This window comes from Oncorhynchus kisutch, linkage group LG12 (genome assembly GCF_002021735.2).
Source record: "Oncorhynchus kisutch isolate 150728-3 linkage group LG12, Okis_V2, whole genome shotgun sequence".
NCBI lineage: Eukaryota > Metazoa > Chordata > Actinopteri > Salmoniformes > Salmonidae > Oncorhynchus > Oncorhynchus kisutch.
The window spans coordinates 17,398,255-17,415,497 of NC_034185.2; the positions used below are offsets into that span (position 1 = coordinate 17,398,255).

At 42.2% G+C, this 17,243-nt stretch overlaps 1 protein-coding gene across 3 annotated transcripts in view; it reads right to left on the bottom strand.

Annotated features, from left to right (window-relative positions):
• The window catches only part of cfap61 (cilia and flagella associated protein 61), a 31,645-nt gene that overhangs the window by 13,452 nt on the left and 950 nt on the right, over positions 1-17,243 (bottom strand). The window contains exons 4-20 of one of the 3 annotated variants that reach the window (XM_020496319.2): positions 17,140-17,216; positions 16,520-16,587; positions 16,262-16,382; positions 15,017-15,149; positions 14,115-14,315; positions 13,904-13,969; positions 13,670-13,797; positions 12,835-12,874; positions 12,556-12,695; positions 12,198-12,324; positions 11,813-11,890; positions 11,491-11,697; positions 10,669-10,797; positions 6,059-6,186; positions 3,685-3,777; positions 3,331-3,499; positions 2,936-3,110 (exon numbers count right to left, since the gene is read on the bottom strand). In XM_020496319.2, coding sequence (XP_020351908.1) covers positions 2,936-3,110; positions 3,331-3,499; positions 3,685-3,777; positions 6,059-6,186; positions 10,669-10,797; positions 11,491-11,697; positions 11,813-11,890; positions 12,198-12,324; positions 12,556-12,695; positions 12,835-12,874; positions 13,670-13,797; positions 13,904-13,969; positions 14,115-14,315; positions 15,017-15,149; positions 16,262-16,382; positions 16,520-16,587; positions 17,140-17,216 — 2,080 coding nt within the window. Of the gene's footprint in view, positions 1-2,935; positions 3,111-3,330; positions 3,500-3,684; positions 3,778-6,058; positions 6,187-10,668; positions 10,798-11,490; positions 11,698-11,812; positions 11,891-12,197; positions 12,325-12,555; positions 12,696-12,834; positions 12,875-13,669; positions 13,798-13,903; positions 13,982-14,051; positions 14,316-15,016; positions 15,150-16,261; positions 16,383-16,519; positions 16,588-17,139; positions 17,217-17,243 lie in introns of all 3 variants that reach the window. The other 2 variants (XM_020496318.2, XM_020496317.2) reach the window with 2 other exon arrangements.

Consider the following 17,243-nt stretch of genomic DNA (forward strand, 5'->3'; position numbering starts at 1 on the left):
TCCGTTTACAATGAGACTTAGGACCTTAGTTCTCTTGATGTCACTCTCCAGTCCGTTTACAATGAGACTTAGGACCTTACTTCTCTTGATGTCACTCCCCAGTCCGTTTAAAATGAGACTTAGGACCTTACTTCTCTTGATGTCACTCCCCAGTCCGTTTACAATGAGACTTAGGACCTTAGTTCTCTTGATGTCACTCCCCAGTCCGTTTACAATGAGACTTAGGACCTTACTTCTCTTGATGTCACTCCCCAGTCCGTTTACAATGAGACTTAGGATATTACTTCTCTTGATGTCACTCACCAGTCCGTTTACAATGAGACTTAGGACCTTAAATCCAGATGATGCATCAATATAAACCCAAAAACCTGTGTACCATAACAGCCTGCTTAACATGAACCTAAAAAAACAATGAAAGATCAAGAACAACAGAAAAGTAAACCAAAGTGGGAAGAGACTTTGCTATAAGGACTCTCATGTCAGAGGATTGTCCCTTGCCTCTGGAGTTTGAGGGAATGAGCCTGACCGCTGGAAAGCCTCTTGCTCAAGTATCAAAATGCGTAAAGCAGTCTGACTCAAAACCTGTTGGAACCAAAAATAAAAAGGCCACCTTTTTGTCGCCGACACACATCGGATAATTACAAGAGCAAAATAGGAGTGCAATGTAACAGAGGATAAATAATAGAACAGTAGCAGTCTGGTCTATAGCTTATATCCTAGAATAGCCTATATAAGCCATCAACCATATGCAGTTCATTCATTGAATCTTCCCCATGATACAATATGTCCTTCTGTCGCCTCGTTGTCGGTGTCATCAAATCAAATCAAATTGTATTAGTCACATGCGCCGAATACACCTGTAGACCTGAAATGCTTACTTACAAGCCCCTAACCAACAATGCAGTTTAAAAAATATGAATAAGAAATAAAAGTAACAAGTAATTAAAGAGCAGTAGTAAACTAACAATAGCGAGACTATATACAGGGGGTACCAGTACAGAGTCAATGTGCGGGAGCACCGGTTAGTTGAGGTAATTGAGGTAATAGGTACATGTAGGTAGAGTTATTAAAGTGACTATGCATAGATAATAACACAGAGTAGCAGCGGTGTAAAAGAGGGGGGGATAAATGAGAAAAGTGTTCAGGACACTTAGTCCACAATCATCTCCATTGTCTTGATCACGTTGAGGGAGAGGTTGTTGTCCTGGCACCACACGGCCAGAATAACATTAGCTAATAGATCTGTTAATAACGTGACCATATGTAATGTGTCCATATAGGCGACATACTTCAGGCTTCTCACTCTTACAAAGCAGCGGGGAAAATATAGGAGCTGTTTTACCTCTTGCAATGTCAACCATAACGGTCCAATAAGCCTAACATCTCGCCGTGACTATTAAGTCCGTAAAATCCGATTCGTTAGTTCCTATCTTCGTTGGAAATGCCTGAGTCTCTCTCGAATGTGAACGTCCTCTCGCCAAGGTGACTTCCCTCTTTCTCCATGACTCTGCCCGCCGACCACGGTCCATGGGAGGAGCTGCTCGAGTCTTTCAGCCAATGAAGATGCCTGTCTCCTGATGGTATACTCCACTGGGACACCCCTTGGCTTCAGGTCTTCAGCAGCCTGCATGCTAGGCAGGCTGCTGAATAGGGGAGTATTCTTTCCTTCTTTTCAGCATCTCTCCCGCATAGTCATGATCAAAGAACACTCGTTGGCCTTGGAAGTTAACAGGCTTTTTCCAGGCTACACGGAGGACTTTCTCTTTGACTAAGAATTGTAGGAAGTGCACAACTATGGATCTTGGTAGGTCACCACTGAGGGGTTTTGAGGCCAAAGCTCGGTGTGCTCTCTTAATTCCCAAGTCAGTTTCGTCTTAAAGTTTTTATTTGAATACACCCTCCACGAATTTGGGCATTGAGTATTTTTCTGTTCCGTCGACCACAGAATAAAGTTGAATGCTATTACGACGTGAAAAACCTTTGAGTTCTGTCACCTTTGCCTGTAGTGCGTGCTGGCTTTTCAAAGACTGCACAAGCGCGTCCTTTATTGCTGTGTTCTATGTATCCGTTTCCCCAATGTGCTGTTCTGCATCTCCCATTTTTGTAGATATGCGGTGAAGTTCTTCTTTGTTTTCTTCAAGTTTCTGGTTAATGTCCTTCTCGAACTCATGTAGTTATTTTCGTACATCTTCTCGGAGTTCCTCTCGAAAGGGGAATTCCTCCTTTATCACCTCACGGAATGAGGGATATTTTGCTGCTGTTAGCTCGTTTGTGCTAGCATTAGCCATCTCTGTTTCATCGACAATTTTAGTTTCTTCTACCTTGTTACGGACTATCGTTGTAGCTCCACAACCTATTCCTGCTTCCCCCTTTTCTATTGTAGCATAAGTTACTATAATACTCAGAGTAAATACTTGAATTTATGGGCGAAATACCCAACAGATGTGCAGTACGAAAAATCAGGCAGCCATTTCCTCAATTGCGTCACCAAAAGTCTGTGGTGGCCCATTCTTGATACACAGGAAACTGTTGAGCGTGAAAAACTCAGCAGTGTTGCAGTTCTTGACACAAATCGGTGCACCTGGCACCTCCTACCATAGCTGTTCAAAGGCACTTCAATCTTTTGTCTCGCCCATTCACGCTCTGATGGCCCACATACACAATCCTTTTCTTAATTGTCTCAATGCTTAAAAATCCTTCTTTAACCGGTCTCCTTCCCTTCATCTACACTGATTGAAGTGGATTTAACAGGTGACATTAATAAGGGTTCCTAGCTTTCACCTGGATTCACCTGGTCAGTCTGTCATGGAAAGAGCATAATGTTTTGTACACGCAGTGTACATACTCACTTGGTTAGCAGCCAGTATGTGTCAATCCTCATGACAAGGAGTGGCATGATGGCAGAAACAGATTGGTATCCAGGCCACATACATACCCTTCAGCTCCACAAAGTTGTTGAGCAGCCACTGGTAAGCTGTCACACAGTCGTGGTGGTCGTTGAGGGTGAAGAGGTTGGATGGGACGGGCCCGGTGTATCTACGGCGGGGCTGGGCTGGGAGCTGGCTTTTGGGGGGAAGATGGCTGCCGTCCACACCAGTGGGACAGGAAACCTAGCAGGGACGAACCCAGAAATCCTCACAGCAATCATTCAAGTTTTAGAACATCAATACAGAATCATGTGATTATGAAATGATGACTATTATGACAAAATAAAATAAATAAATGACACTATAGAACTCGTGCTTTAATTTCCCCCAACACTATGACATAAAACATATTATACATATACTACTACTAATTATAATCTTATATGCAGGATGTCCCTCCAACCTGGTACTGCTGGCCTGTACAGAGGATGAGATGATCATAAGGCACTTTCCTGCCCCCAGACACCAGTACGTGCTTGGCTGCCCTGTCGATGCCCACCATCTTGCCTGTCACCACGTTGATCCAGGAGCGCAGAGACATCTGGGCATGGTCCCTGTCGCTGGAGCTATGACTGTGGGCAGCGGACAGGGGCACAGAGGTAAAATGTTTTGTATGCTAGCGTATTATGGAGCCCGTTGAAAGACATCCTCGAACTCGAAAGATTAAATAATGCACAAGCGTTAATGAGTTTTCCATTGACGACTACAGTCCACCACGTAGGACAAATGACAACAAGAGAAGCTGGAGGTGTCTCACCTCATGGACAAGAATCTCATCTTTTCATTGGTGTAGTAGCCTGGGAAGCCATGCGTGGAGATCAGAGTCATGTTATTGAACCTCAGGTGTGGGCTGGAGAAGGAAAGGAACATACTGTTTACTGGGAAGATAACCCTGACTCATGAGTGCAGCTACTGTGCATTGCAGAATAGGAGAACGTTTATTTTCTCAGAAATGATGACCTCATCCTACCTAAACACAGATGCTCTTGACCTGATGATCAAAACGTTGTATTTCGCCAATAATTATCTTTCAGCGTTCCTGTTCCATTTTGTAGTAGTGGGGAAAATCTAATACCTAACATATAGTACATGGGTTCCAGGAAGAATAGAGGACATCACAGAGAAATGAGCACAGGCTCTCTCTGTCTGCAGTGTTCTGTTATTCTCTGAGAGCTGAGTGAGGGGGCGCAGATGCAGCTGAATGGTTCCATCTAATACCCCTATTGCATTTCATCTACATCGGTATGCATTAAAAATCCTTTATTTTCTAAACCTCATAGTAAAAGCCCTTCCTTTTGTTTTGTCTGGTTTTGTCCCCAGTCTGTAGTGTTCCTCTTATGCGTTTACTATCAGGAGTGTAAAAGGTCTCTTGTGATGTAAATGTCCTCCTTTGTTCTGTGCCAAATGGACATTATCCCTATTGGTGATACAACAGAGAAAGCCTCAATGGTGTTGTGTGAAAAGGAGATGTACACTGAGCTGAGCCATGTCATGTCAAGCTTTAGATCGCCTGCAAGTCTGCTGCCTCTCTCTGGGAGGGAAAGTGATTGATTGATTTTGGCTAATGAATGCACTGCATCTAAGTCACAAATGTGTGTAGGAAGTGAACAAATACCTTTTAAGGCAACACAAACTTGTTTTTTCAACACATAATAGTTAGAACAACCCTTTAATGTTGACACTTGGCTTGCTGTATAGAGAAACTACTTCAACTACAGTCTTTGTTAAAAATGGTAGCCTAATCCAGTGTGTTTTCTGGTGAACAGAGAATAATCAGAGCTCATTTTAATCCAACTTTCCGTGTTAATCTGAGCCAGAAGGTGGGTTTAATGCCCAGCACTGAGGCATTAAGGCCTGTTATTGGGTTCTGGACGTGACCTCCTGGCTTTCTGTCTGTCTATTATCAGGCGCTGACAGACAACTGCTGTGACCCCGATGCTCCACTCCCCCCATCCCACTGACCACCAGGCAGAGAGGCAGAGCCACCGCACCAGCTCTGTCTTTTCTGCTCCCCCTGATCTGACCCTGTCCCACTGAGGAGTGGGGGTGGGCTGGATGGAGGGGGATGGAAAGCTGGAGGCCAGCCGTTTGAGTTGGCCTGATAAGGGGGCCCAGCAGGGCCCAAGCTGACCCATCACTCAACCGGCCCACTGCTAGTACCGCCTCACCATTAGTTTAGTGGACACTAACTGCCTCATTAGTCAAGTGATTAGTGACAGCAAACACAGATCGCTGCAGAAGATCCCTGACAGGAGAACAGTGGAGTGTCTAATTAAAGGGCCAGCTCCGGGCCCTCCTGAATGCCAGCCCCAGGCAGCTGTGTGCCCATTGCATCGCCGCCCCTGCCTGCCAACCCCCTCACTGAGTTATGCACGCTCCCTCCCTCCACGCTGCTTTCACATCCACACACAATGACGCGGTTGCTTGGTAGTTATCGGCTGGCGGCGAATGAGCAGAACCTAGACGCCATATTGTTTGGAGGAACAGTTCATCTCAAAGACGGAAAGAATACAAACATGTAGCAGTGCCTCCTTTTTATAGCCAACCAAAAGTCTGTCAACATTTCCAGATATTGGATGCCTGGAATAAAAGACAAATTCAGGAGAAAAGTCATTCTGAAAGTGAATGCTGTTGACATACACTTTAGACAAGTGTTTTTACTCGTGGTCAAGGAGGGTTGTCATGTTTGCAGGCTTTCATCCAAGCCTACAGCTATAATGACTCATTCATCAAATCAACTAAACATCAAGACTTTGATAAGCAAGAATCTACACACCGCATGTGTAGATAGTCATAAATAAGCTTTCTTAACCTATGCAAAACATACTGTAATAACAAAAGGTGTGGTATTGGTGTTTGTTTGAAGGTAACCATGAATTCAGGCCAATACTAAGCTGTAAGATTGCCTTGGTGGGAGAAGGGATGGTTGTGCATTCACACATGTTGCTCTGGGTGGGTATACTCATATTACTACTAATCACTGCTGCTAAAGCTGCACACACTGCTGCTCTAATACCTACCAGTCTCTACCACTAATTACAATCATCTAGAGGAGGATGTCATTGAGCTTCCTCTAATACACATAATTTTAAATGCAATTTATGAATGCCATGTATACAATTTCTCAATACCAGAAAGCAAGCACCTCCAGAAATGCTAAGCCAGTGTCTGATGCCCCCACTACCACGATCCTGGCATTGATGGTGACTTTTGGTTCCATGGTTAGCTTTCGGTTGATGTGGTTGAGAGCATACGAGACCTGAGGAGAAGAGAGACAGCGTGTGTAAAAGTCACAGATTCATCCATTTGATTACTTCAGAAGAGTTCTCCAGCAATCTAACCAATATACAGTACCTGTCACGCCTGCTCCCGCTCCCCCTCTCTGGCTCTCGAGGGCACTAGGCTGCCCATCATAATGTCACCAGCATTACGCGCATCAGAGCTTCATTGGACTCACCTGGACTCCTTTACTTTGTTGATTGCTCCCTCTATATCTGTCTGTTCCTCAGTTTGTTCCCCGGATCAGCATTAATGTAATTTTGTTTCCCATCCAGACACTGTCCGTGTTTTGCTTCTTGTCCGTTATTCATTAAATGTACACTCCCTGTACTTGCTTCTCGTCTCCCAGTGTCTGTCCTCGCAGTACCAGTCAAACATTTTGGACACACCTACTCATTCAAAGGTTTTTCTTTATTTTCTACATTGTAGAATAATAGTGAATACATCATAACTATGAAATAACACATGTAGTAACCAAAAAAGTGTTAAAGAAATCAAATATATTTTATATTTAAGATCAACCCTTTACCTTGATGACAGCTTTGCACACTCTTGGCATTCTCTGAACCAGCTTCATGAGGTAGTCACCTGGAATGCATTTCAATTAACAGGTCTGCTTTGTTAAAAGTTAATTTGTGGAATTTCTTTCCTTCTTAATGCATTTGAGTCAATCAGTTGTGCTGTGACAAGGTAGGGGTGGGTATGCAGAAAATAGTCCTATTTGGAAAAAGACCAATTATGGTAAGAACAGTTTAAATAAGCAACGAGAAACAACAGTCCATCATTACTTTAAGACATGAAGGTCAGTCATTGTGGAAAATTTGAAGAACTTTGAAAGTTTCTAAAATTGCAGTCGCAAAAACCATCAAGTGCTTTGATGAAACTGGTTCTCATGAGGACCGCCACAGGAAAGGAAGACCCAGAGTTACCTCTGCTGCAGAGGATAAGTTCATTAGAGTTTCGAGCCACAGAAATTGCAGCCCAAATATATGCTTCACTGAGTTCAAGTAACAGATACATCTCAACATCAACTGATCAGAGGAGACTGTGTGAATCAGGCCTTCATGGTCGAATTGCTGCAAAGAAACCACTCGTGTTTCTTGGGCCAAGAAACACGAGCAATGGACATTAAACCGGTGGAAATCTGTCCTTTGGTCTGATGAGTCCAAATTTGAGATTTTTGGTTCAAACCGTCATGTCTTTGTGAGACGCAGAGTAGGTGAATGGATGATCTCCGCATGTTTGGTTCCCTCCATGAAGCATGGAGGAGGTGTGATGGTGTGGGGGTGCTTTGCTGCTGATACTGTCTGTGATTTATTATAGAATTCAAGGCACACTTAACCAGCATGGCTACCACAGCATTCTGCAGCGATACGCCATCCCATCTGGTTTGGGCTCAGTGGGACTATAATTTGTTTTTCAACAGGACAATGACCCAACACACCTCCAGGCTGTGTAAGTCATGGAGTGCTGCATCAGAAAACCTGGCCTCCACAATCACCCGACCTCAACCCAATTGAGATGGTTTGGGATGAGTTGGACCGCAGAGCGAAGGAAAAGCAGCCAACAAGTGCTCAGCATATGTGGGAACTCCAGGTGAAGCTCATTGAGAGAATGCCAAGAGTGTGAAAAGCTGTCCTCAAGGCAATTGGTGGCTACTTTGAAGAATCTAAAACATAAAATATATTTAGATTTATTTAACACTTTTTTGGTTACTACATGATTCAAATCAAATCAAAGTTTATTTGTCAAGTGCGCCGAATACAACCTTACAGTGAAATGCACATGATTCCATGTGTTATTTCATAGTTTTGATGTCTTTTTTTACTTTATTCTGTAATGTAGAAAATAGTAAAACTAAAGAAAAACCTTTGAATGAGTAGGTGTGTCCAAACCTTTGACTGGTACTGTAGATGACAAACATAATTATTGCGTTCCTAAAAGGTGTATTAATGTGCACACCATTTTCCCATTTGGGTTTATTTGAATGACAATGGCCTAAAACCCAGAGACTGGCATTTATCAGAGCACTTAACTACAGAAAAGAGAGTACCAGTTTTCAGAAAAAAAATCATAATATTATTTTAGCAGCGTTTATACAAAAAAATATGGAAATGTCTTAAAGTTTGATGTTCCACTGGAAACGCTGAGTGAAACGTAATAAGTGCCAATGCTCCTACTTAAATACTAACTATTTTATTATGAGTACTGGCCCTATTGAAAATAAATGTCCAAATGTCAGAGCATTCAATGCAAGGTATAGACTCAGAATGAACACAGAGAACATTGTGTTATCCACAGAATCTCCTCACCAATAATCAAACTGTGATTTTAGTGCGCTAATTGGTCCTAGAGCACTCATAATTAGTTACATTGGTTCCCTGTTGGATGGAAAATGGCAGCACACCCCAAAGGAAGGGGAAACCTGCGGTTGGAATTAATCTTCAAGTAATATTTAAGCTATTCTCAGTAGTGCCTGCTCTGTTCTTAAAAGAACACATATAAGTTCAAACTCTGACTTCATGTGAAAATGACCAAATGTAACCAAACCTATGTAATTAAAGTGCAAGAACATTCTCCGTTCAGTTAATTACATATTTTTTCTGCTTTGTAACGAACCCCCTAAATAATAATCACCTGAAATACTCCAGCTAACCAAACAACACGATGCAGGTCTGATTCATGCTCTGTCTTGTGCAGGTAGGTATAGGCTAGTGTGGGCAAGTGCAGCTGTCTTTATTCCCTATCCTTGTGGAAATGGTGCCTAACCTTTTCTCTAACATAATGGCCGGGTGCTGTGACCATGGCACTGGGTAATACGATCTGTTATTGACAGAGAGGGAACAGGTGCTTTAAATCTGATTAATACATCTGTGCTGGACACCAGGCTTAGATTACGAGGCTGAGACTGTGTCACAAATGGCACCAAATGGGATCTGGTCAAAAGTAATGCACTATATAGGGAATAGGGTGCTATTTTGGATGTACACTAAGAGACAAAGCTGTGAGGCATCGCTCTGCTATCCTCTTATCTACATGGCAGCCTGGATATGATGGTTGCCGTGTTACTAAATGGAGGTTTTAAATTGGATGGCCTGGAACAGGCGAATGCAGGTGTATCTGTTAATACACTGGGGGAGAGGGGAGTGCCACGCGGTACACGTGACACATATAGGAACATGTACTCTCAGATTGATTCTATGATCTAAGATTAGAAAGCATGAATAACTGTGCTTATATCGTATGGTTCAGAAAATGCTGTGTGCTATAGCTGTATTGATATTATTAATTTTATAAATAAAATATTAAAGCTGCAATATGTAACATTTTGTGTGACCCGACCAAATTCACATAGACATGTCAATTATAGATCTGTCATTCTCATTGAAAGCAAGTCTAAGAAGCTGTAGATCTGTTCTATGAGCACTATTTCTATGCTTCCTGTTCTTAAATTTTGTTTAACATATTTTACTTTAATTTTGTACATCAGCTTAATTTTTGTTATGGAAAAGATATTTCACAACGTTTAGATGGTACAATGATTCTCTACACTATACTTGCTTGTTTTATCACATAAACTGAAATTAGGCTATTAGAATTTTAGCAACCAGGAAATGGTGGAGCGATTTCTGCATAGTGCATCTTTAAGAATATATGCTGTGATTAGTGACACTCATATGGTGAAAGTCTTACCTAATAAAGTTCTGATTTAGTATAATATTACATTTGCTGCATATCCAAAATGAGTGTCTGATTAAGTCTGAAATGCCTTCCTTTCCTTGTCTCCTTTCCTTGTCTCCCATCACCCACATCAGTGATCATGGAGAAAGAGGACACAAGGAGATGAAGCTAGTTACAACTATTGAGACGCAGACCAGGTGCGGCAGACAGTGGCTTATGACTGACTGTGTGGTAAGTGGTCTGTGCTCCTTTACCTGTTAAACAGCAGAAGCAAACATTCCTAACCATCTGTCAGAGCAACCATCTGCTGCCCTCATCTACACCAATACAAGCACATTAAAAATAGCCTGAGGAGTTGGGTGTGGAAAGACTAATAAAGAAAAGTTGTGCATTTACAATACCACTGAAAAAGCTCTACAACTAATTAAAAGCAATGTTCAAGACTGCAGTGCTATTTGTCCATGGAGTGCCGTACCCCTGATGGAATAATTATTACCTTTAACATAAAATGACTTTCCAATTGTATCCATCACAATATTTTACTGTTTGAAACAAATATCTATGTTATCTACACTCCATGCTAAGAGGGGAATGCGTTCACTTTAAAGCAGCACCCCCTTGTGGGCATGTAAATTACACACAAAATATATTTCTCTTCTTTCTCATATCATCCCTCTGCCTCTCATTGTGTTAACCTGGAGACAGTGGGTACTTGCCCAACTGCATTCCCAGGCATGTTAAACCACCAACCAGCCTGTTCATCAGCTGCTGCTGTGCCCACCTGGTCCTTAGTGATCTGCTTGGATGGCGCGTTGATGCCCAGCTCCTCCAGAGGGTAGACAATCTGGCGTCGCGGGCGCACCGGAACCATGCAGTTAAGAACAGAGGTCAGGTAATGGGCACATGAGTTCTGAGGGGAGCAGAAAAGGGGCAGGGTCAGGGGAGGTGATGCCTATCAGCTATACCATTGATGGAGGCAAAGGAAGGGGTGACTAACAGGTTCAAAATATTCCCTAAATAGGGCACTACTTTTGACCAAGGCCCATAAGAGCTCTGTAGGGGATGCCACTTGGGATGCAGACATAACTAGCTCTGATAAAGAGGTTGTTTTATACGATTTACACGACCATCAACATGCTCCTGAATAGAAACCACTTCTACTGAATATAACTTCCACTGCCTCGGTCATGGCTGGCCAACCCTATGCCCCAGCATCCACTGCCCAAATGATGATTCCCTCTCCCATTAGATTTTCCATAATTCCATTATTCTATTTACACCTCACCATCTGGTGCATGTTTGTAGAAGTTAATTAGCAGAGGGGAAGGAGGAGGATGAGGACAAGGAGAAGGCCTCTACACAGTGAGGAAATGTTTTCTAAAAGTCCAGAGAGGTGGACCTGGTAGTCCTATATCAGCACCTGCTTCTCCAACCCCAGAGAAAGTTGGTGAAGAGTGGCTGGGCAAGGACTGAGGAACACTGCACTTATGAATATCTGGTACTGAACACAATGTGCACGCACGCACGAACACATGCACAGACACACACAGTGGAATGGGCAAGGTGAGAAGTCAATATGAGCTTTACAGGCTGTTTCTCTCACCTTCTGGTTGTGGTAGGAGGGGTAGATTGGGTAGTAGAGGCAGGATTTGTGGGCCAGCCGCAGGACCTCCTTTAGGAAGTGTTTGGCATAGTGCTGGAAGATGGGGTTGAGGGCAAAGTGACACAGCTGGCCGTGCTCCTCATAGCGGTGGTGGCTGAAGTAGATGAAGTTCTCAATGTTGTAGTTGGCTCGGATGTAATCTATATCCTGAGAGAGAGAGAGAGAGAGAGAGAGAGAGAGAGAGAGAGAGAGAGAGAGAGATTAAGTAGTACTGAATCTATGAAAGCAAAATACCATTGAAGTCTGTAAACGAGAAAACTACCTCCTCATTTCTGATAATTACAATCCCGACTAGTTGGTTCTGAACTTGGGCTACAAATGCCTGCAAGGGTGTTCCATCCTGGAAGACAGACACAGAGAAAGAGATGAGATATTACACTTGAGGATTCCATTTTCATATCCAAAGTAATTATCTGTGTTGGAGCTCTGTCATAGTTATGCTTGACTGCTCCTTGCAAAAACCATCAATCAATCAGAGATACTCCAAGTCTTCCAACATAATAATTTGAATCAATCTGGTTCGGTTTTTGTGTAATTGATTGATAAACTTGAGACTAGCTATATAAGAACAAGATAAATGGAACTAGTGGGTGTACTATTCCTTGTCCTATTGGCAGTAGTATGTCCTGTGTGTGTCTGTGACTGACCTTGTCTCTATGGGCCTGGTAGAACATGTCCAGGTCCTCCAGCAGGCTCTCATGCAGGCTGAGTCTCTTCACCATGTCACAGACTGCAGGCCTGTCTGCAGACACTGCCAGACTCACCACAAATGTCCTGATGAGACAACAAGACCATGATTGACATTACACAAGCAACTTCCATTGTATATACACATCCAGGGATTTCTCGCCCCAAAAACATGTCTCTCTTCAAATCTCCAATAACATCCATCTCAATTTAATCGTTGTAAGTTAAATAAGGAGATGCATTCATGCTAAACTCTTAGATGTATGTCAATGGCTAAAACTACTGAAATGTTCTGTTGGGGACTATACTAATACCCACTTGAGCAGGCCAGAGCGGTGGAAGATGTAGAGCTCCTGGGGCAGGCTGCTGGTGTGGTGTGGTACTACCCTGAGGAAGCTCTGGAGGAGGGGGAACTCAGGGGCCAGCTTGGGCACAGAGATGATGCAGAAATCACGGTCCTGTGGAAGAAACAAGGAGATTGGCTTCATGCTTATCACATGCAGTAACCTCAGTTTCAAAGAGCCTTCACAATGTGGAAATCAATGAGTATGTCAGTCAAAAATGGTTAAGTAATAAGATTTGTTAGCGGGTACTTACAGGGAAAAGTTTAAATATATTGGGCAGGAAGTCCACTGATCTGTAGGAGATGAATGAGGGAAGTTAAGTGAAACTGTGTCTCTGCCAAGGCTCTAATCAGAGCCAACATGGAAATCACAGCAGTGGAACAACTGGCCAAGCAATCTGGCCAAGCAATCTGCACATCTCAGTACTTCTCTCCTTCAAGTTGCTGTCACTTTATGCACCATACTCATTAATTACATGCTCATTCTCGGTGGGGAGTAACTGGCTTCCATATTCCAGGACAGCTGGGCAGTAAGGCGATAGAGAGAGAGACGCAGCGGGAGCCAGCTAACAATCACACAGCTAAAGACAGATACATACTGGAGGGCTGCCATGACTAGTGAAAGGTTGTTTCCACAGATTCATGAAGTGGTGAAATTGGAGAAAGCAAAACTACATTTGATCACCTTCAATTAACAGGAATGTATTTCCTCTTTATTTATCCAAAACAGAATCGTTTTTTCAAATGGGTTAGTTAAACTCTCATCCAAACAATGCCAGTATAATTACTAGGTAATTACTTAATCAATTAATGACTTAGTAATCAAATTATTGTTGCTGTTTTTCTTAAAACAGAAACATTGAAGATTTTTTTCTTTTTTTAACATCTTTTCCCATTAATGAACCAACAATTATGAAACTTCAGAAGGTATTTTGAATACCTTTTATTAGTCCTAGAGTAATGAAATGTTCAGAGTACATTGAGGGGACTTATTGCTTTCAATAAATACATACAAATATTGGCAAATATTGAGTTACAAGGTTTTCATCAGACAGCAACGTTATGCTTGTGACTTTCTCCTGAACTTACCTCATTTCAAAATTCTTGTAGATGACAAATAATTGAATACAGAATGCATTGGGTGTTACTGAGACTCTTGGTTTCAGAGTCAATTCTGAACCCTGAGGCTTTGCCGCACAAGCCTGGCTGTCCCCTGGCTGCAATGACATCAATACAGTGTTAATATATCAATAGGAGATGAATGAGAGCCCATAGCTAGGTGGACATGAAGGAAATACCATAAGGAATTCATAATTGGTTTACCTCTGATACTTCACTGGGTATTTCTGTAATGCCACCTTGATCAAAATCCTTTGTCTGGTCCACATCCTGTGATGATACCTTGCAATTCATTTAATCAAACCAATATGTCACATTTTGCCTAACAATTGCATATCTGTTATAGCCTTACAGTATCGTTGATTTTGGATTTTGGACATGGGTCTTTCTGGGTAAGATTCATCTCATACTGCACCTCTCCAGTGCTACCCTGTGGGCTGATGGTGTTGGTGTCCCCTGGAGTCCCCTCTCCCTCTGGCTCAGGGGCAGTCTCAGTTAGGTCCTCTGGACTGGGCTTATACAGACCGTTGAAGGGCCCAAGCTCAAAGCATTCATTGAGCAGCTTCAAGTTGATGTCACCACTCACACTGATGAAACCCACAGCAGTTCCCTCATTCTGTGAAGACAGAACACAGACAGACACGGTAATTTTACTGTAAAGCCATTTCTAATTAAATCAAGTGTATCAACACTAGTAATATACATGTGCATACTATCAAACTTGACCAATTACAGTATTTCGTTCTAGGATATGACTTAAAAAAAGTAAATAATTGGCAATGCTGTTAAAATAGAGTGCAGAATAGTACAACCCTCTTGGGAAGTGTTGTGCTGTTTGTTCTCTGAATGGAGAACACATACAGGCAAAAAAAACTAAATGCTACAGATGTCTGGACACAATATGTTCAGTGAGAGCCTGTCTTGGCAGTGTCAACTCCCATCTACCATATGCTGCCATGAACACGTGTCAGCTTGAGTTGCAGGGAGGGGAGGAAAGATCTGTCATATTCTAAGTCCTGGGGGAATTCACCCTAGCAGGATTTCTGTGAACCAGGAAAAAGCATCTGCACCGCTGCTATTACATTTTAAATGGACTGAACTCTCTGACAGTGGATCAGAGATTACTGATGCCAATGATAAAACAAAGAGACAGATAATATCAGAAAGAACAAAATGGCTGACTTGATCCAAAGCTTGATAATCAGAAGGGCTAACATTTTTTCCTTTCCCGTGGTTTTGGCTGAAGTTGGAATGCATTAAGGAGAAATAAATATATTCTCATGACAACAAAGAAATAGAACTGTAAACATAGCTGACCTCACAAACAGCTGCATGATTTTCGTCGTCCTGAGCCTCAATGAGTTCAGCCAGAAAGTAAGTCCCATAGGATCCTGTGAGGGCCTTTGTCTGCTCCGCAAAGATGTGTGTGAGGTCATCATGATCCTCCACCCTGTAACAGAAGCGCCAATCACTTGATGAAAGCCATGAGCAACCCAAGGATCATCCCTCACTAAAATTAGAATAGAAATACATGTGAACGTATTGAAATAACAGCCTGGTCTCATAGACTAGACGTAACATGGTAAATGTAAATCTGGGATTCTGAAATGAGTATGATATGTTACATTTGGTATGGTTACATAAGAAAGATGGCTACTTAAAGCAAAAACGAAAGTAGGGTGGTTGGTCGGGGTGGATGGGTGGGCGTATTACGCCCCCAAAGGTTGTTCGAATCTCATCATTGACAACTTTTGCATTAGAGCTAATTAGCAACTTTTGAACTACTTACTACCTTTTAATTACTTAGAATGTTGGCTAACCCTTCCCTTAACCCTTTTAGCTAACCCTGGCCCTTGTATCGCTTCCGTAACTACAGACGGTGGGAGATGGGAAGCAAGTACAGGTGAAGATTTAATAATAAATAAACATTAAACTAAACAAGAACAGCATCTGGACAAGCGAAACAAAACTACATCAATGCAGACAATGAAACTCAGGAAGTGACAGATATAGGGGAGGCAATCAATGACGTGATTGAGTCCGATGAAGCACTGGTGTGCATAATGATGGTGACAGTTGTGTGTAATGATGAACAGCCTGGCGACCCCTAACCTTAACCCTGTTAGCTAACCCTTCTGCTAACCCTAACCTTAACCCTTTAACCTATCCTCTAAACTTAACCCTAACCTTAACCCGCTAGCTAACGTTAGCCACCTAGACGCCTAGCTAGAATTCGTAACATATCACACATTTAGAAAATTCGTAACATATTGTACATTTTGCAAATTCGTAACTAATAATACGAATTGTAATTTCTAACATATCTTACGAAATGGGTGATGGACATCCACAAATAAAAACCTAACATATACTAAATTGCGTTTCTTCGGATTTACGTACAGAATAATATGATATGCTCCGAGACCATGTTGGAATTAAACAATGAATTCCTTAATTCCAAAAAGTAATTTATCATACAGTGAACTGCAAAATCAAATTTGAGAGTATAAAGCAAAAGTGCTATGGTACAGAACGCAGGTGTGTTAAAATGACTATGAGGACCTGGCTCGGCGGACATGCAGCCTTGGGCAATAACTGTGTCTGTGGCACACAAATGCTGAACACTGGGGCCCTGGATCCTTCAGACTCTTCATGGGCTCAAAGATCTTTTCCAGTGCACGCTCTGAAAACACACAGTGGGAGTGGGCATACTGTGAATCCTTCACAATCATATATTTTTGAATACATGATGAAGAAATTTAACTAATATGATTACACATGTTGTAATACATATTCTATAAAAAAGGACTACACACTTACCTAGACATCGACTAGTTGGGGTGACCAAGCAGATGTATTGCAGCTCTGTGATAGCATTGAACACAGTTCTGTAAGAAGATGTTTACTTTTCTTATTGCACAATCCATCACCCTGTCAAGAACCTACAGTGCATGCCATATCACATCATGAGAATCTAATTTCTCATGCTGAAATTTTATGGAATGGCTGTGGAATCAAATTGGAAAAGCATATGTGGTATAGGAATGGCAGACTGCTGTATCACTAGTTGCCACAAACAGGATTCAAACCTGGTCTTATTATATTATGGAAAAGTTGAACATGTTATATTTTTGAGCCTACGTTATGAAAGGGGTTGTTACGTGATTATGAGCAATGCCATGCCATAACTTGTTAGTGCTGCTCACTTTGACACTCACTCGCTTTTTGCTGATTGCATACAAAGAAAACATTGATAATCTCCCTACCAAGGGTGGCTGGTGGCACCTTAATTTGGGAGGACGGGCTCATAGTAATGGTTGGAATGGAATAAATGGAATGGTATCAAACACATGGTTTCCATGTTTGATACCATTCCATTCACTTCATTCCAGACATTATTGTGAGCCATCCTACCCTCACCAGCCTCCTGTGCTTCCTACCTTACAATCTCTTTGGCACTCCCAATGGAGAAGATCGGCTGTGCCACGAAGAGGTGCAGGAAAAGTGTGTTCAGAGGCTGTTGTGACGAGAAAATATGGTTAAA